Consider the following 19,029-nt stretch of genomic DNA (forward strand, 5'->3'; position numbering starts at 1 on the left):
TGATACTGAAAGTGTGTCGGTGCGCAAGATATGGTGGTAACGGCAGGGAGAAAATGTAGCCGAAGCAAGAAGAATTGCTACTAATCTGTTTGATAAATGTCCTGACTGATGGCCGAGCACATCAATCGGTAATTAACTTGACTTTTCTCGAATCTGACTTTGTCTAAGCCTTTTGTATTCACTTGCTCATGATAAAATTATATAATCTATGCGTATATACTACATTGCATATAGGAGTCGAAATTCAAGTATCTGATATCTAATCTCTCAGCTGACAAGTGCTTGACTATCCAAGCCATGTTTAAATTGTACTTCAGGTACGACATAAATTAAGTTGATTTGTGCATTTTTTTTTCCTTTTCGAGTTCAACAATAGCTGAACGAGAATAGAACATCCATCTTTGACATGATAACTAATGTCTTACTACTAAGTTAAGTTTGAATCGTTGTTAATCGACTGAATTTAGAGTATGTTTGGATCGACTTTCCAAGTGTTTAACGAAGCGTTTCTAAGTGATTTCATATCTCTTGAAACGTTAATCGATTCTTACTCTAGAAGTTTAGAGAGTAGATGCTTAATTATTCAAATTATAATATTCATTTGATATGAATTGAAAACAAGAAAGGAAAAAATTGAATAAGTCATGTGCAGATGCATATGAAAAATAATCTAGTATATATATTAAGAAAGAGAGCAAACACCACATATAACATGTGGTGAAAACAGAAGCATTAAAAAAAACATATAAACCCTTGAGACAATCCCGGTAACAATCTCAGACCCCCATAAAAAATAGCTCTGTTATTGGGCGCACACAAGAAAAGGGAGGAAAAGTTGTTTGATCCTATGCTACCAATCGCTGAAGAGAAAAACTCTTTTTTTTTTTTTTTTTGTCTTCCTTTCTTCCTTATGCAACCTACTTTTATTGTAATTAATATATTATCACCTTCATAATAAGATAAACTTGATTCAAGCATCATCAGTCTGAAACCTGAAGATTAATTCTGGATCTTGAGTGTGTCGATGAAGCTTTTTCCTTCTGCAAGATCGTTGCTGGAGAGAAATTTGAGAAAATCATTGAAGCTGCTTTCTTTATACTTAATAGGATTTTGTTCATCCACAAGCTCTTCTGCAGGCTTCATTTTCTCGTCCATTCCCAAGCTGTGTAGACTGGAAATGGAGATTCTTGTTCTCTCAGAATTGACAATGGCTCTGTGGACGACACCCTTGTAAAGCCCATTGCTTAGAACCTCCACATGATCGCCCACATGGACCTGCAGACTGCCATCAACATTAGGAACCATCTTCCATTTCCCATCAGCCCGGTCCATGATTTCAAGTCCCTGGCTGCTTTGTAGAATTGTGGTTATGCAGCTGTAGTCTGTATGTGGTGGCAACCCAAGTGCGACCCCTGGCTGTGGACATGGCGGGTAGCAGTTTACTGCCACTACCTGGACTCCTTCAGCCATTTTGCTGCTGAGGTATGGTCTTAAACCCAAGCTTTCAGTTATGGCTTCCTCTATCTCTAAGCTTACTTTTCTCACCTCCTTGGTGTATTGTCCCATCTTTTCCCTGAAACGGTCATACACATACATATATATAATATGTATATATATACACGTAAAACACAAGGACATATCTCTGAAGAAAATATGCACCTAGGATCTTATAAAATTTTAACTGATGTGGTTTTCTCAAAGTAAGAGATTAAATAATAGTTTTTTTTTGGGGGGGGTGATTTTTATATTGATATTTTAATCAGAGATGTCCATATTTTTGTCGGTAAGTAGTGCTTTCTGTCCTGTTTTGATTGTCATTTATTGGTGAGTGCAATTCAAGTCCTATATTTATGGTTCATTATAGAAGAATGCTCAAGTATGCTGAGTATGCATAAAAAGAGTCCAAACTTTTAGACCATACTCAATGTTAGCATAATTAAAAGTAACATTGTTAGCTGAAGTTCTGGTTCATAGGCGTCAGCATATGCATAGCGGTGATCTCTTTGGCGGTCCAATGGTTTTATTGTATCTTTCTGTTGAATTTCATTGTACAGCCTTCACATGTAAGTAAATTTTGCATTGTAATCAGGAAAAGAAAAAGAATGGAAATTGGGTCAGAAGTGGAGAGGGAGAATTAAAATATTGAGTTACCTATAAGTATGTGGATTGGTGGGCCAGGAGTCTACCCAATCTTCCAATGGATGAGCATAGTGTTTGAGGAAAACTCTCCAAAACTTTATTTTGTCTACTCCATCTTTCAAGCTTGTTCCATACCTGACTGCTTTGCTAACATCATCTGACTTATACTTCATCTTCTCCTTTAGTGGTAAGTTAAAGAACTCCCTGGCTTGGCTTAGTGCTTCCTCCATCACCGTTTTGCTGATTCCATGATTGATTATCTGAAGAAAAACAGATTGAAGTTAATAGGTAGCTAATATAAATCTCTCCAGTTTCTAGAATCAGTGTAAAGAATTGAAACTTTACCTGAAAAAAGCCGAGGCTAATGCAAGCTTTTCTGAGCGCTTCAATGGCGAGGGACCTTTCAGCTGAATCATTTGATCTTAGAGAAGCCATATCAATGATGGGAACAATGGCGGTCTCTGGGGACAAACTCGGGCGCTGTGGGGTAGGAATCACATAAGCATTAGGGACATAGTTTAAGCCTTTCTCTTGTGCAGTCTGTCCTGTGGAAAATGACCCTGAACTCTCACCTCTTAGCCCCATGTTTTGAAGGTTGAATTTGAAAGGAAGGAGATGAGAAGATGAGATAGAAGGAAGACTAATACTGTGGTTTATATAGGAACCGCCGTATTTTTGTTGCTTTGAATGCAGACCAAAAAAGGATATCCAGTGAAAAGGGGGTTTTTGAAGAGCTTTCAACTACGATCCAAAACATTACTTTTAGCATAACTTGAACTTGTTTCTACTTTATGGGATGGGAACACAAACAAAAGGGACTGAAGTAACTTGTTAAACTTCAATTATTTTCCCGACAAAACTTAGGTCTATCTTATATTTAGTTACCCATCTTTTAGCTGCACATTTTTCATTGGATTTACAGAGGGTAAGTACTTTAAATTTATATGTCCTTTATATGCTCCACGAATATTATGGGATATTCAACCTTGTATGATCTAGTTGAATAATTTTTATTTTGTATCCTTTAGCATCCCACGATTATTGTGGAATATTCAACCTTATATGATCTAGTTGAATAATTTTTATTTTGTAACCATTAGGTTTCTTATTCATTCCGCTTGTGATTTTTGGAGTTGAGTTTATACTTTTATAATTTCATTTTAGGGTAATTTCCATTACCATTTAAAAAAAAAAAAAAAAAAAAAAACCAATCCCTTAAAAAATTCTAAATCTCTAATATAAGACAACAAAACTTAGTACATCCACCAAGAGGAAAAAAAGAAAAAGAAAAAAAAAAAGAATATCCTCATGGAATTACAAATGCAATAAACAAAATTAGAAACTTGGGTTAATTTAATGAAGTTTAAGTGATCTCAAAATATTTAATAATTTTGGTTTAGTAATAAATAGGAATAAAACAGAAGAACATTTAAGAAGATCATAGGACTTCTAGAATTGTGGTTAAGATTTATGAAATTTTAATTTAAAAAATAATTATCTCATAATAATAAGCTATAAATATGGGGGAGCCACCGCTTTGCAAGAAGCGGTTATGAGTAAAATGAGGAAGGGGAGAGAGAGAGAGAGAAGAATAAGAGTTTTTTTTTCCTTCTAATTTTTATATTTATTTTTTGTTATTTCAAATGAAAAATTCTACGCGGAACCGAGCTTTTGTCCACCTTGATGCTTGTGTCCAGGTGCGCCGGAAACTATTTTCGTCTGACACGTCATTATTTTACTTTGTAAAAAAAGTTTTATGGATTTACAAATTTAGAGTTCATCCATGAGCTAATATCATTTATTTATTTTTAATTAATTCTTAATTGGTTGAAATAGTATCCAATTAGATATTATTCAACCTTGATTAAACCAAAAATACCTAAATTAAAATAATATTTGAATTTATTTACTCTTCTCTATAAATTTTCTAAATCTTATCCACCAAACAAATTTTTTATTAAAAATAAAAGTAAAGAATAATATTTTAAAACAAGATATTTTCTTATTATAAAAGGATCCTGGTTCATATTGCCCCATGCACTTGGACGTCCACATAAAATGATACCCTCTTTCTTTGTATTCAAAAAGTCAAAAATATATTAAAAAAAGGGGGGAAAATAAAATAAAAAATACAAATAAAGTCTTTGCCTTGTCAATCCATTGCCTTCATTTCACATTGCAATGCCCCAATTTCCATTTTGACCTTACTTCATTATAATCTTAAATGTTTGAACCTATATCCACCCAAAATACTCTTATATTATTATGTTAACCTATAAAGTTGTTACGTCATTGATGAGCTTACATCTGTATAATCAATATGTACTAAAAATTAATATGTATACAAAGTACTTTAATAACAAACTCCTTAAAATAATATTTCCATAGACGGTAGAATGTTGTTACGTCAGGAATGAATCCTTATCTATATTTTTATCTAATACAAATATAGATATGCATCTATTTTGTCGTTCTTCACTCGTCTCAATATACATTAAGATAATCACAATATCATAGCTTATAAAACATTTACTAGAATCATAATTACATAAAATAAGTCATTTTACTCGGATAGATTTAAGAGATATTTACTTGGATAAATTTAATAAAAACCTAAATAAATGCTCAAATATGTTAATTATGACTAAAAAAATATTTTAATATAATGAAAAAATGGTTAATAAAACTTATGACTATTTGATCTGGAAATCCCTAATAGATTTTTAAAAAATTTTAAAATTGAAGATATTATTTATTTAATAACTTTTAATTTGAAGGAATAAAATTAATGATCGAATTTAACGAATAAAAATCTAAAATAAAATAGAGACATTTTTTTTTATTTAAAAAAAAGAAAATGTTCCTGAAAATGGCAGTGGCCCTAACAATTTCGTATCAGAGGCTCATCCCTTGAGGAACAAGGCTTAACATTCCAACACGTCTCCCTCCCATCCTTCTTTCCACAATGCTCCGAAACTTAGCCTTACCCTCTGCGTCCTTTTCTTCATCGTCTTCTACCCTTCCTCCTCTGCTACTTCTCGTCTCCTCTTCCCTCCCAAAACCCTCTCCCAATTTCTCCAAACCCTTCTTCTCCCAATCCAATTTCGCAATCAAACCCATTTCCCCTTTCCCCAAAACCCTCAGACCCGTTTCTTCTAAAGGGCCCTCCATGAATCTCTGGACCAAGCTCGGATTCGGCTCCAGAGCCTCCGAGGCCTCCGCGGAGTCTTCGGCGATTGCGCAGGGTCCCGACGACGATATTCCGGCGCCGGGCCAGCAATTCGCCCAATTTGGGGCTGGCTGTTTTTGGGGCGTCGAATTGGTGTTTCAGAGAGTGCCGGGTGTCACCAAAACGGAGGTCGGTTATTCTCAAGGACATCTTCATAATCCGACTTATGAGGATATTTGTACGGGGCAGACCTATCACTCTGAGGTTGTTCGGGTTCAGTATGATCCTAAAGAGTGTAGCTATGAGTCTCTGCTTGATGCGTTTTGGGCTCGACATGATCCCACTACTCTTAATCGGCAGGTTGGTTGAGTTCTTAACCAATTTTTATGATGTCGTATGGTAATTGTCTCAATTCTTTGGGTTTCGTTTGAAATTTCTACTGGGCAACCTTTATTTTGGTAGTTCTTTTTGGGATTCTTGGAAAATTAAGGACATTATCAAGATTCCGATTTTTTTTTTCAAAATTAAGGACATTATTCCAATGGTTAGAGCTCCTATGTGTTTCAAATGGCACTTATGTGAATCCTTAGTCTCAATGTTTGCCTTGTTTCTTTAAGATTTATGTAATTATCAGTTGGGTATGCAACTTGTGTATTTTTAGGCTATTTGATCGACATATTTCCTTTTCATTGTCTTGTTATACTTCCATGAATAGTGCTTATATTCCTTCTTCGATGCCCTTTTGCTCCCTTTTTGTTCGTTGGTTGTTCATTGGGGCCGTGCGGGTAGGGGTCGAAACGTTAAATTCTAGGGAAGTTGAGTTCTTCTTGTGGCTTGTTGAGCTTGGAAGGATAAACCCCATTTACTTTATCGAGAGGTCTCATGTAGTGAAAACTTATGCAAGGAAGGGTAAAAAGTGGGAATTGATCTACTGACTGTTGGTACATGTAACACATATGTATGTGGGGGTGAGGGACAGTAGTATTAGCCCTCATGCCCGGGATTCGGCTTCGGCACCTGATGGCTCCCAGTATTTCCTTACATCCCCTACGACATGGTCAAATTACTTACTTCTAAGAGTGAAGACTATCCTCACGAACCAACACGGGTCCTTTCAGCATCTTTTGTTCTCACTCACATATTTCATAGGAATATTTCACTCATTAGAGAATTGCCCCAAGCAAATTATATTTAACTTTAGAGTTTCTAGGTAGTAACTTTCAATTCTTTTAAGTTTTTCTTAGTCATTCTATCCTTCAGATTGCTCTCATTTAGAGGTGGTATCAATTCATTCATGTATCCCTCATTTACTCGAGTGCTACATTGTGTCTATGGAGTAGGAGAGTTTACCAGCTTTCTTGGTGTTGGTTTCTTTCCGTTTTCTTGGAGCCTGTGTTACTGTATGAACTTGGAGGATATCTCCATTGTTCCTTTGTTTTTAAGTTATTTTCCTTTATATAGCAATCAAATAGCAAGGGATTATTTCACTGTTGGTCTGTTTTTGTGTTATGTGATCTTATTTGTGAGATCCCACATCGGTTGGGAGGAGAACTAAGCATTCTTTATAAGAGTGTGGAAACTTCTCCCTAGCATATGCGTTATAAAAACCTTGAGGGGAAATCCGAAAGAGAATGTCCAAAAGAGGACAATATCTGCTAGCGGTGGAGTTGGACCATTATATTATTCAATCAAATCAGTGATTTCAGGGGATGGACCCCACTCCGACCAGCATCTCAAATTACTTGCTAATGTTTGGATGACAGGGAAATGATGTGGGAACACAATACAGATCTGGCATATACTTCTACACTCCCGAACAAGAGAAAGCTGCTCTGGAATCAATGGAACGCTACCAGAAGTCATTGAACCGGAAGATTGTGACTGAGATTCTTCCTGCCAAGAAGTTCTACCGAGCCGAGGAATATCATCAGCAATATCTCGAGAAAGGAGGCCGATTCGGCTTCAAGCAATCGACTGCTAAAGGCTGTAACGACCCGATCAGATGCTATGGTTAGTTAAGCTGGTCTTGGCAGGTAATATTTAGTTTCCAGCTCCAAGATTATGGTATTCTGCAAGCTCTATCCCACATGCTTGTCATAAGAATCTTGAACGTATGTATGTATCTGTAATTGGTCTGGCTTTAATAATAAACCAATTTGTAGTTGCAATGATGCTTTCCCTCAATCTTTGATTCGAGTTTGATTTCAGAGTTTGGATTTTTTTCTTTTAGGGTTGATAGAGGATTAAATTTCCCGTAATACATTGACTTAAATTTTTAGACTCGTGATTTGATCGTACAGATCCTTTCTAAAAAAGATTATTTGAGGAGTTGTAATATAGGATGACGGGTGTGATTCGAACCTTCGAAATAGGGTCGTAATTTATGTTAAGTTACTTAAAATTTAGATACTAAATGGATTAAATATTGAATTTTTCTTTTTTAATAACCTAAATTTTCTTAAATATCAGGAACAAAACAATAGTGGCCAAAATTGATATGGAATGATATTTATTTTGAAGACAGCCCAGCCTGTACAAAACCCTAGGGCTCCATGGCCCAGTTGACAGTGGGCAACTTGGGTTGGTTGGTTGGTTAGGTCCATTTTCTCTTTTATCAATATTTTTACTTACCATATTTATTACCTTCCCTTAATATTCTCTCTCTATACTTGTTATGTTATTTTGAATTTTAAACTTTTTCTTAAAAAAACCAAGGAAAAAAAAAATAATCTAAATTGCTTACTCAAGCCGCACGTAGCTCGAGAAAAGCCAAATTTTCGTCTCTAGCCTCATTGATTCATCGAGTGTAGTGTTTATGTCAACGTTCATCTCAATACTAACTTTAATGTTGTCATTTATTCGTGTATTGTACATTACTATATTTTAATGAATCGATTCATTGTATGACTATGATCACAAGCTAGATGAACCGTATTTTGGTTCATAATCGTCAGCCAGATGATTAGCGTTTTGATTTTTTTTATCACATACTAAATGTTTAGTATTTTGGTTCATGGTCACTAGTTAAATGATCAGTGTTCTTGAATTCGATTAGTGTCATAGGCGAGATGACCATTTTTTTTAACGATTTTGAATTTGCATATATGCATATCTATCGAGTGTTTTTAATATTCAGCCTTTCAAATACGAGCAAATTTTTAAAAAAAAATGGAAAATGGAAAATATATTATAGTACTACACTATAATAGGGTGACTCATATATGGGCAAACTTTAAACAAGCTTACAAACCATATTATAATTAGAGATAGCTAAGGCTAACCTTACATCCTCGCATTTCCCCCCCATATAATTAGAGCTTATAACATTATCCATTCACATGCATTTTCTCTACCCATGCCTGCTTTTGTCCTTCGTAACGGCTGACGGAGGATACTCGCCGCCACTCGAATTGCCATATCCGCCGCCACTCGAACCACCGTACCCGCCACCATCGCCACTGTCGCCAGAGTTACCGTAGCCACTTCCGGACCCATATCCACCACCATGAGCCCCACCACCTCCACTTCCATACCCATATCCAGATCCCGAACCTGACCCTGAACCAAATCCATATCCATAACCTTTCCCGAACCCAGTCGCGGAGCGACCGGAACCCGACCCGTAACCCCAGCCACTCCCAGGGCTCGAACCCCAGCCCCAATTATAGTCCCAATTAGGACCATGGGCAGAGCCATAGCCCCCAGTGGGGTTCCCACCTCCATTGGGCGATCCCCAATACATGTCTGGAGAGTTGAGCAGTTTCCGACCGTGTACGGCGGAGGAAACTGTGATGAAGAAGAGAAGGAAAAAGAGAGGAGAGAGATGAAATGGTGATGGTTTCTTCATATTTTTATTGGGGTTTTGAGAGAGAGAGATTTGAAATTGTTAATTGGAAGGCGGAGAGGATTTGTGTTGTGGTGGTGATCGTCGAAGTGGCATTTATAGTGAAACCTGTGACGTACTTTTCACCTTTTCTTTTTATTATTAATTATTATTTTATTTTTTAATATTCATTATTATTTCCCGTTGAGTGCACTTGTCCATACTCCACAATTTTACCCCACAAAAACACCAAAATAAAAGTTATTAAATAATATTTATTTTTAGCATTACAATATATAAGATGACAAAAAAAACAAAAATAAAATAACACATCCTTAATATCAACCAAATCAAGTTGGTTTGATTGATTTGATTTTATAAAAATTTAAAATTATTTTGGTCTGTTCACATTTAATAATAAATTTTAATGGATGACAATTCACAATTTCTCATGTATGCACTATTTATTTATTTATTTATTATTATTATTATTATTATTATTTTTGTAATTTTGTATCGAAAGAATAAACTCTATTCCTAAAAAAGGTTATACTTCGTTTAATTCCATTTACAGGGTGTTGGCATAAAAAAGATAGACCTAATGAACCCAAAACTATGGCAACGAAATGGGTCTGCAGGCCTGCTACCCGACCAACTAAGAGCAACTCCAAACTTGGGAAGAATACAATCACATTAAAGCAATCAAATAAAAGCAAGACCTAATTGCTTGTTGCACTTTACGGAAGGAACGAATCTTAGCCAGTTACTGGCTTAGGTTTTTGTGAGAGCACCAGTAGGCGCATGTAGGTGGGTTCTCCCTTATTTTCGGGATGCAAACTTGGGTAGATTTAAGCACGAAAAATGAGTCATGCAAGAGACTGTTAAGTTAAGCCTTGTCATCTATTAAGAATATCCGTAATGGAAATTTATTATTGAAATATAGATTATATTCTTCTTCCTCCCTGACCCGCTCATGACAAACCATATCATAATAATATAATTATCTTTACGAAAAGTGGATATTGAGGTGGGTCTAATTCTCTTTCCAAAAATGGGGTTGTAACTTGTTGTATGGATGTATATGCTCATCTAATGAAGCTAGTTGATAAGGTCAATTTTCAAAGAGAAAAATATCTCTAGAGTCGGAGTTGAGTGACGTAACATCAATCTTTGTGCCCTAAACTTTTGGATTTAGATTGTATTTTTATTTAATTTTATTTATGAAATGTATAGTTATAAATTGATAAATAATCATATTCTAATTTTTTTAATATAATTTAATTAATATATAATATATAATTAAATTAAGGGAAATTAACACTAAAAATCGAAAGCAAACAAAAAAAAAAAAAAAAACCCTTATCATCCAAATTATCTTTAAAATAGTTTCATATCTAAAAAAAAAAAAAAAAAGTCAAATTATTTGAAAAGGATTTCTCTTCTATCTATTATCCTTTTTTGTCTCCCATTTTTGTCTCCCATTCTATAAATTTTCTTTATTTTTAAGTTACAAATTTTTATTTATTAAGCTAATTTTGATGTAAAAATGTTTATGAGTTAAGTTTGGTCGGATTAAGTTATTTTTTAGATTCAAACCTAATTGTTTGGTTCGTAAAATTTTTAATTCAAGAAATCCTTAAACCATAAAATATTAGGTTGGGTTAGCTTGAGTTGTTTGAACGATCCATGCATCTAAGAGTTAAAATTGTATCTCAATTTGTCCAATAATGAATATTCACTCCACAAGTTGCTTCAAATCACGAAATCATGTTTAAAAAGCATTTGGTTTTTAAATCTTTTTCAAACCAGAATGAGTTGGGAGTCATTTTCTACCTAAAATCTTTAGAATTTTTACGAAAAATATAGATACTAAATAGAAATTTATAAATTCAGACCATAAAGAGAAGAAAAAGAAAACGTCAATTAATGCTGTCCTTTTCAACTAAACATGCCTAAATCCTCATTTTATAATACGAGCTAAATTTTATAAAATACAAATATTAAATATTTTAACGAATTTACACATTTTTATTTTACATTCTTATACGTTCCTTACACTAAATATTATTGACATAGATAATATTTTCGAAGTAATTGGATGAAATTTTTATTTATATAATTGTAAAGATAATAATAATAATTATTATTTATATATAATTTTGTGGGTTTTTTTTAAGCAAAAAAAAATTGTGAATTTTAGTGTATGTTAGATTTTAACACCTCACTTTCAGTTAACCGACTAAAGGGAGTGGTGGTAGGCACCTTTGGATTTTAACAGTCCATTCCAGTAAAGCCACGTGGACCAAATGAAATAGAATTGGACCGTGATGGCATTTATTAGGACAGTTTCTTTTTTTTTTCTTTTCTGGGAGGATAATTTGTACCGTGACATTAAGTGGGAAAGAAAGATAACGACTTTGACTTCCATGTTCTTTGGTTGGACGGTTGTGATTCTCTTTAAATATTCAAACTCACCCCTTTAGTTTCTTGCCACGTGTACTCCACAATTTCTTTTTCTTAACAATAAATTTATTATAATATTTATATTTTAATTATAAAGTATTAATTAGCTAAGTTATATTTAAATTGTTTAGTATTATTACTCTATTTAAAAAATATGGAATTTGACTAAATATATATAATAATATCTTAATTAATTGAATTATATTTAAATATGGTATTTTTTTTAGTTTAATAATTATAAGTAATAATTGAGTTGAATTATGTTGATAGGTTAATTATAGCTTCAAATATTAACAAATATAATATAAATTTCAAAATATTGCAAAAAGGGGTTGACTTATTTAAATACCACTGGATTATGTAATGATGAGTTACATGCTTGATATTTTTGAAATTGCTGTGGACAAATTGGAATATTTAATAATTTTAGAAAATCTTGAATAAGTGGGTTTGGATATAGAGAATGGGTTTTGATATTTAACATAATAATAATAAAAAAAAACCATTAAAAAATAATATAATTTCTTAAAAGAAACAATTTTCCAATTATTATGGAAAATGTTTTAATTCTCGAACCAAAAAAATGGTGGAAAGTAGAGTGTTCAAGATGTTCCGTGGATCGAATAAGGTTTTTAGTAACAGCACCGAAAGATATAAAAATGACATGAATAACGAAAAAATCAATAAAAAATACCTTTTAATAGACTCGTAACATTCACTTGAATAAATAGTATTATTGAACCAATATGCATAAGAAAATTAATATTTACGAACTAATTGACCATATCAACATGAACATGAACATAGCTGAAACCCACTTCTATCATTACATAAAAAAAAAATAGTCGATCACATTTTCAAGAAATATGATTGAGAAAAATATATAAAAGGTAATCTCCTATACAAATCTTAATCATTGGATTTCGTTTACAAACCCTAAGATTATGAACTGAGATTGCTTTTCGAAATACCATCGATTATACATCATTTAGTTTAATTAATTAAGCCGATGGGTAGTTTAATATGTTATAAAACGAAGAGATCTCGAGTTCGATTCTGTATTAATTTTTTTCATTGAATTAAATTAATAACTTAATTTTGAACATAATGAAAGAAAATATGATATTACACAAAAATATCTTGGCACACAAAGAGGAAGGGGCAAAAGGAATAGAGCACTAGAATGGTTGAGAATCTAGGGGCACAATATATGCAATCATGGTCAGAGAAAACACATGCCTATTAACTTCCATAAAATATCAGAAAAAAGTGATGTGTTTTTTAAGGGCAGAATCCATGTGGGTGTCCTCTAAATTCATCCACTTGACCCACTTCCCAACCCATTAAATGGGGCCCATTATCCTCCCAATTTGCAAATTGTGCACATTTTAACCCTCCTTTTTTAATGGGCCCAATTCATTTACATTTCAAACAATAACTTGAGTTCCATTATGGCCCAAATCCATGTGCAATACTATCCCAATTATTTTCTTAATTTCTTCATTTTTATTTTCATTTATTATAAACATGTACCGAAAAATATTGTCCCCTCCACTTTTCAAAATAACTCAACCCACTACTAGTAGATATATTGTCCTATTCGAACTTTTCTTTTCGGACTTCCCTCGAGATTTTTAAAACAAGTCTGCTAGAGAAAGCTTTCCACACCCTTATAAAGAATGCTTTGTTTCTCTTTCTCTCTCCAATCGATCTGAGATCTCACATAAATACAATTTTTTTACTCAACAACGAGTGGAGGTGAAGGAATTTAAATTCTTAACTATATTCAAGTTGGTCGAGAGAGATAGTTAAAAACAAGGCTAAATTTGAAAATTATTGTAACAATCTAAGTTCATCGCCGGCAGATATTGTCCACTTTGGCCCGTTACGTATCGTCGCTAGACTCACGATTTAAAAAATGCGTATACCAAGAAGAGATTTTCACCCCTCATGAAGAATGCTTTGTTCCCCTCTCGAGCTGATGTGAGATCTCGCAAATATAAAATAAAATTATTATTAAAGAGAAATTAAATATATTTTCTAGGTAGAGTTTTCATTTTGGTTTTGCCATGAAGCTTGCCATTGCTTGTCATAGAAGGTGGCTTCTTCAGCTAGCTTTCTTAAGCCCTCAATATCTTGGGTTTGCCTAAACAGTAACACACCAATGACTGTCACAAAAAGGGCTGCTTTGCTTATGAAATTCCCACTTTGCCCAACTATTCCAATTCCTGTTAATGCGTCCACTAGATAGGCCATGAAGAACCCTATCATTGCTGCCCTACCTACACCAAGTAACGAACCAATTTGAGAAGAGCTCAGACAAAGTGATTCTCACACCGTACAGTCTTACAATTTTTTTTTTCTGTTAAAATTTAAATTTTTTATTAATTTATTTTCATCGAACTCATAAAAAAAAAAACTTTTTTTAAAAATATTTGGAGCTAAAACATATTAGCTAATTTTGCAATCGTCTCTAAAGTTTAAGGTTAAGATTGCAACATTACCGTTAAGTAGTTCGGCTTGTGGGAGGTAGGATTTGGTGAGCCATGCCCACCAAGGTATAATGGAGCTTCTAAAGAGCACAGGTTCTTGATTTGTAGCTGTTTCTGGATACAATTCAAGAAACTTCCTCCTCTTTGCTTCTACATGTCCAATTTATGTTAATCCAAACTTATAATTCGGCATAAACATGTTTAATTAAGTTAATGAAATGGATAAATATGTTCTAATTAAGTTTATTTTTTAACCTAAAATTATCCGATGCACTCACCAGCGACAATAACACCTTCCCAATCCATCTTGCCATTCTTCACAAACATATTGAGATCCCATGTCCCATTTTTCCATCTCTCATCTGTGAACGTTTGGCCATGGTTCATATCATCAGTATCTTCCTCTAGCTTGTCCGTAGCTGATGCAACGTTTCCATGACGTTTGGGAGCGTCGAAGGCGGCATCTCGGTTGCCAACGTCGGGAGTTCTGATAAGCTCTGGGGTTGGGTTTTTCGTCATGGAGGAATAGGTAGGTCGGGCTTGACGGGCATGTTGTTGCTTCTTGGAGACATGATTTGAAGTACATGATCGTCGAAATGAGGCAGAGATAGCAATTGAAGCCATGTCTTTGAGATTTCTAAGCTCTTTTGGCCTTCCTTTTATGTTTAGTGGCCGCTTGTTTTGGCTCTGGTTTTGGCCTTCTTTGGATTGAAAAGAGAGAAGTTGCCCATGCAAAAAGAAACTTATCTTGTCACAGCCCATGCTTCCATTGCAGGTGAGGTTATGGGCATTTCACAGGTCAAGTTAACACTAAATTTTACGACGGTGTCTGATGAAAATGTCGAGATCTCAATTTTATGAAAATATTAATAAAATGTTGATGTAGATGAAAATTTCTAAATAAGTTGCTTGACGGAAATCAAAATTCTTTAGAATTTTAAATGAGTTGGAGAGGAAGCAACAGAACAGCAGTGCTCTTGAAGTATAAATCTTTTAGAATTTTAAACGAAAATTTAACACTCCAATCCGTTGAACGAAAAATGGCCATAACAATAATTATAACATTTACTTGAATTAAGCCAAAAAAGAATGATCTTTAGACATGTAAGCATGATCCCAAGTGATGGGAAGCTCTTGGAAAGTTAAGTTTATGAAAGATTACCTCATGAGCTGCTATCAGCATCCACCAACTACGGCATACTTCTTTCCTGTCAAAACACAGAAGTAACTGAGAATTTGCAGGGAAAAGGGAAAAGGGTGTTTTCTAACCTACTAGTAGAGCACATTGATAATGCAATAAATTACGTGTTTTCTCTTTCGTCGATCGATTCCTGCATTCTTCATATCGTTCTTTGAAATCCCGGAACCAGGGGGAACACCATACTGCATTGGAGAAAGGGGTGTACCAGCAGGAGAAGCTGCCATAGCAGGGGCTGGGGCCGACACAGGTGCCTGAGGAGGACCAGAAACTGCGGGTGGTTGAGCTGCAGGTTCGGGAAGGGGTCGAGGTAAAATGTGTTTCAAACGATTGTTTCGATAGTTCTTCCAGAAGTAAAATTGCTGTCTGTGTGTCAGTTCCTAAGAAATTCCAAACGACGCAACGGTCAAAATACTACGAAACAGGAAAAGGGCAATTTCAGCACATAAAAAGCAAACCACTCGGAAAGCGAAAAATTATTTTCTCTCAGAAATCGATGGACGTCGATCAGTCACGACGAACATGAAATGTAAAAGTTAACCTTGTTGGCAGGATGAGCCATTGCATTTCGGAAGTTTGCATTTTGTAGAAGTTCAAGGAAAAAAAGACAATGAGGATACCTAGAAATAACAATGAAGTTCAAAGCAGATTCAGTTCTAATTCTTCAGTTCAGGAAAAGCTTATGAAAAACAAGAGGGGAAAGATCTTACTCACATTATGTACTTAATATACTCCGGCTGTTGCCAATATTGAAGGTACTTCAAGTAACCAATAAAAGCTTCGTCCTCGAGGTAACGATTCTGAGCCAAATCTGTATAAAAACTCGGTGATCAGCCATCAGAACGCGGAGCATAAAAAGCATTTGATCCAACATTTCAATACCAATTTAACCGAGCATCGTTCGTTAAGAAGCATATCCTAGTGAGTTCGTGAAGATGGCAACCACAAGTTTAAGTGACAGGTTCAGAAACGTACTTAAGTCGTATGAGACCATAACATGTCATCGAAAGAAAGATCAAGCAGAGGAGCACCGATCTCGTGAGTTGAGAAGGCTCATAACAGATTAATTTTGTAGTAAAAACTGTAAGTTACAGGTGCAGTCAAGCTTAAAAGATAATGTTTCATCAAGGCACTACTCTAGCACTACTCTAGCTCATGGAGATGCCACTCCAGGGCCTCCCTTCAAGGTTCTAAAACGCGTCTATTAGGAAGAGGTTTCCACACCTTCATAAGGAATGCTTTACTTCCCTCTCCAACTAATGTGGGATCTCACAATCCACCCCTTTTGGAGTCCCAACGTCCTCGCTAACATACCGTTCGGTGTCTGTCTCTGATACCATTTGTAACAACTCAAGCCCACTCCTAGCAGATATTGTCCTCTTTGTACTTTCCCTTTCAAGGTTCTTCTCAAGGTTTTAAAACGTGTCTACTATGAGAGGTTTCCACACCCTCGTAAAGAATGTTTCGTTCCCCTCTTCAACCAATGTGGGATCAACCAATGTGGGATCTCACACTTTCGTTCCGAATACCTAAATCTGATCTTTCATTGTCTATTTAACTCATTAGAACTCCAAATTGAAACTAAATTCAACTGAAAGAGTTTGGAAGTAATTCTCTAACTAAAACATGAAGAAACTCGAAAATTTCTATCGTTTTGGAACATCCATAGCTTTTTCCTCACTTCGAGCATTAGAAATCGTCCTAACTTTCTATATATAGAAACCCTAAATTGTGCAAAAACGTACAATGAATGTAGGTTGGATTGGCAAGACATTGAACAAATTCCAATTCGAGCAAGAACCGCTGCCGCCCGTCATCCGGATCTTTGTAGACATTCGTAGGCCTGGTAATGATTCGCCAAACAGGAAAGGAAAATTGATTTAAGTCACAAGCAGCTCAACAGAACAGGAAATTCGAATTGAAGCTATAGCAAAAACGAAGGAAGAATTAGCTAAAAAGAAATAAAAGAGGAGGGGAAATGAGAGAACACGAGAAGGAACCAAGAAACACACTTACGATGATGGATTATCATCTGCTTCTTCGTTTAATTCATGATTAGAAGCCATTGATTCCGACAAGTTGAACTTTAAAGCTCGTGCAATCGAAGTTCAGAGCTCTCAACAATGGCTACATTCAACCCCAGAGCCGCAAGCGATTGAAATAGATGGCGCAACGCAATGAAATACGCCCGCGCTAACGATGTTTTGCTGTGCTGTGTAAATAAATTGATTTTTTGTTTTTGGCTTTGTTCTCAAAAACATCCAAATTAAAAAAAAATACATATATCTAATTCATCAAATTTTAAAATAGACGATTTTCATCCATTTGAATTTAAAAAATTGAACTATTTTTTTAAAAAAAATAATTGAGTATAGATGTTACTTTTAAAATTTCATAGGTTTTTTTTAAATACAATACTAATAAATAATTAAGAAGAGTATTAATGAATTTTTTTAAAATTCAAGGTTATTCTTTAAATAAAATATGATGTTGATAAGTTTTATTTATTTATTATTATTTATTTATTTAAGAATTTTATTGAAACTTTGAACTTTGAAAAATTTATGGATATTTTCGAGATAAACAGAAAATTTGTAGTATACGGTGAACTGTGTAGAAACAGATCGTACAATTTTTAACTAATTTATAAAATATTTCGCATAATAATTTTTAGAACGAGAAATTCGCAGACACTTCCTTTCTTACCATATCATATCAGAAGCCTTTCATTTATCAGACTTTTGTCTCTTTGACTCCTTCCTAACTTTTACATTCACATCAACTATATTCAATCAAATTAACAAATTCAAAAAAAATCTAATAAAAATCCAACTTTTTTATTTTTAATCTACAACTTGGATTTTGTTTGAAATAAGAGAAAAAATCAAACAAAAAAAGGGAGAAGGTTATACTTCATATCAACTTATAATTACTTCTTAAATAACAAAGAATTCTACATCATGATCAGTTCCAATTCACCATACACAAGGATACGTTCTTTAGTTTCCTTAATTCTCTTTCTTCCAAATTCTCTAATGGTTGATAACATGGTTCTTCTTAGCCCTTCCACACCCAACAAAATGTAAACCACAAATCTTTATCCCCTCAAGCTAGAAACTGCTGCCAAGTTCATAAACTCAAGTGGGATTGTTGAAACATGAATAGAGTAGTACAATGTTTTCCACACCCTCCAAGTTATGGAGATTGTAATCGAATCCTTGACAAAAGAACCGCAGATCCCGAACGATAGTTTGCAGTAATAGTACGAGCATTGTATCTCCTAGTAGGGTCTGTACCGCATCGGCCGCCTGAACCTTGGAACCCTTCTGCATAAAGGAATATAGAACTTGAATTATAAAGCTGAAAGAGATAGGAATTGAGTTCAACCAGATGAATATATGATCCCACAAATCACTTCAAGTCAGCAAAGAGAGAAGAAAAGAAATGGCCTCAATACTTATTTCCCCTTTAAATAATTTATGTCGGTCGTCATCACAAATGTATCTATCTCCATCTGTAACGGCCCAAGCCCACTGCTAGCAAATATTGTCCTCTTTGGACTTCTCCTTTCGAGTTTCCCTAAAATGCGTCTTCTAGGGAGAGTTTCTATACTCTTATAAAGAATGTTTTGTTCTCCTTCCCCAACCGATGTGGGATCTCACAATCCAACCCTTTCGGTGCCCAGTATCCTCGCTAGCACTCTTTCCCTTCTTCAATCGATGTGGGATCCTCCCCCCCCCCCCCC

General features: G+C 34.6%; 6 protein-coding genes across 7 annotated transcripts in view; 1 reads left to right on the plus strand and 5 right to left on the minus strand.

Moving 5' to 3' along the window:
* Nucleotides 1-999: 999 nt before the first annotated feature.
* LOC111482715 (flavanone 3-dioxygenase 3) lies at nucleotides 1,000-3,190 on the minus strand. The gene is given in 3 exon segments (XM_023128640.1): nucleotides 1,000-1,573; nucleotides 2,152-2,408; nucleotides 2,410-3,190. Coding segments are annotated over 3 exon segments (1,146 nt in total). The 5' UTR covers nucleotides 2,725-3,190.
* A 1,831-nt stretch (nucleotides 3,191-5,021) lies between these two features.
* On the plus strand, nucleotides 5,022-7,492 carry LOC111482712 (peptide methionine sulfoxide reductase A1-like). Its single transcript, XM_023128637.1, has 2 exons — nucleotides 5,022-5,668; nucleotides 7,072-7,492. Exons 1-2 carry the CDS (start codon nucleotides 5,105-5,107, stop codon nucleotides 7,321-7,323), a joined length of 816 nt encoding a protein of 271 aa, XP_022984405.1. The 5' UTR covers nucleotides 5,022-5,104; the 3' UTR covers nucleotides 7,324-7,492.
* Nucleotides 7,493-8,505: 1,013 nt separating this feature from the next.
* On the minus strand, nucleotides 8,506-9,213 carry LOC111482714 (glycine-rich cell wall structural protein 2-like). Its single transcript, XM_023128639.1, has one exon. The coding sequence runs from the start codon at nucleotides 9,153-9,155 to the stop codon at nucleotides 8,658-8,660; it is 498 nt and encodes a 165-aa protein (XP_022984407.1). The 5' UTR covers nucleotides 9,156-9,213; the 3' UTR covers nucleotides 8,506-8,657.
* A 4,394-nt stretch (nucleotides 9,214-13,607) lies between these two features.
* Nucleotides 13,608-14,941, minus strand: LOC111482711 (light-harvesting complex-like protein 3 isotype 1, chloroplastic). The gene is made up of 3 exons (XM_023128635.1): nucleotides 14,365-14,941; nucleotides 14,099-14,236; nucleotides 13,608-13,876 (listed from the first exon to the last, which is right to left on the minus strand). Exons 1-3 carry the CDS (start codon nucleotides 14,846-14,848, stop codon nucleotides 13,635-13,637), a joined length of 864 nt encoding a protein of 287 aa, XP_022984403.1. The 5' UTR covers nucleotides 14,849-14,941; the 3' UTR covers nucleotides 13,608-13,634.
* A 119-nt stretch (nucleotides 14,942-15,060) lies between these two features.
* On the minus strand, nucleotides 15,061-17,498 carry LOC111482713 (mediator of RNA polymerase II transcription subunit 31-like). The gene is made up of 6 exons (XM_023128638.1): nucleotides 17,301-17,498; nucleotides 17,030-17,127; nucleotides 15,999-16,095; nucleotides 15,826-15,904; nucleotides 15,392-15,664; nucleotides 15,061-15,294 (listed from the first exon to the last, which is right to left on the minus strand). The coding sequence occupies exons 1-6, from the start codon at nucleotides 17,348-17,350 to the stop codon at nucleotides 15,277-15,279; spliced, it is 615 nt and encodes a 204-aa protein (XP_022984406.1). The 5' UTR covers nucleotides 17,351-17,498; the 3' UTR covers nucleotides 15,061-15,276.
* A 693-nt stretch (nucleotides 17,499-18,191) lies between these two features.
* The window catches only part of LOC111483042 (polyadenylate-binding protein 1-like), a 4,097-nt gene continuing 3,259 nt past the window's right edge, over nucleotides 18,192-19,029 (minus strand). For both annotated transcript variants that reach the window (XM_023129138.1, XM_023129140.1), the window contains exon 6: nucleotides 18,192-18,610. In XM_023129138.1, coding sequence (XP_022984906.1) covers nucleotides 18,565-18,610 — 46 coding nt within the window. In that variant the 3' untranslated portion in view covers nucleotides 18,192-18,564. The remainder of the gene's footprint in view (nucleotides 18,611-19,029) is intronic.

This window comes from Cucurbita maxima, unplaced genomic scaffold (genome assembly GCF_002738345.1).
Source record: "Cucurbita maxima cultivar Rimu unplaced genomic scaffold, Cmax_1.0 Cma_Scf00008, whole genome shotgun sequence".
NCBI lineage: Eukaryota > Viridiplantae > Streptophyta > Magnoliopsida > Cucurbitales > Cucurbitaceae > Cucurbita > Cucurbita maxima.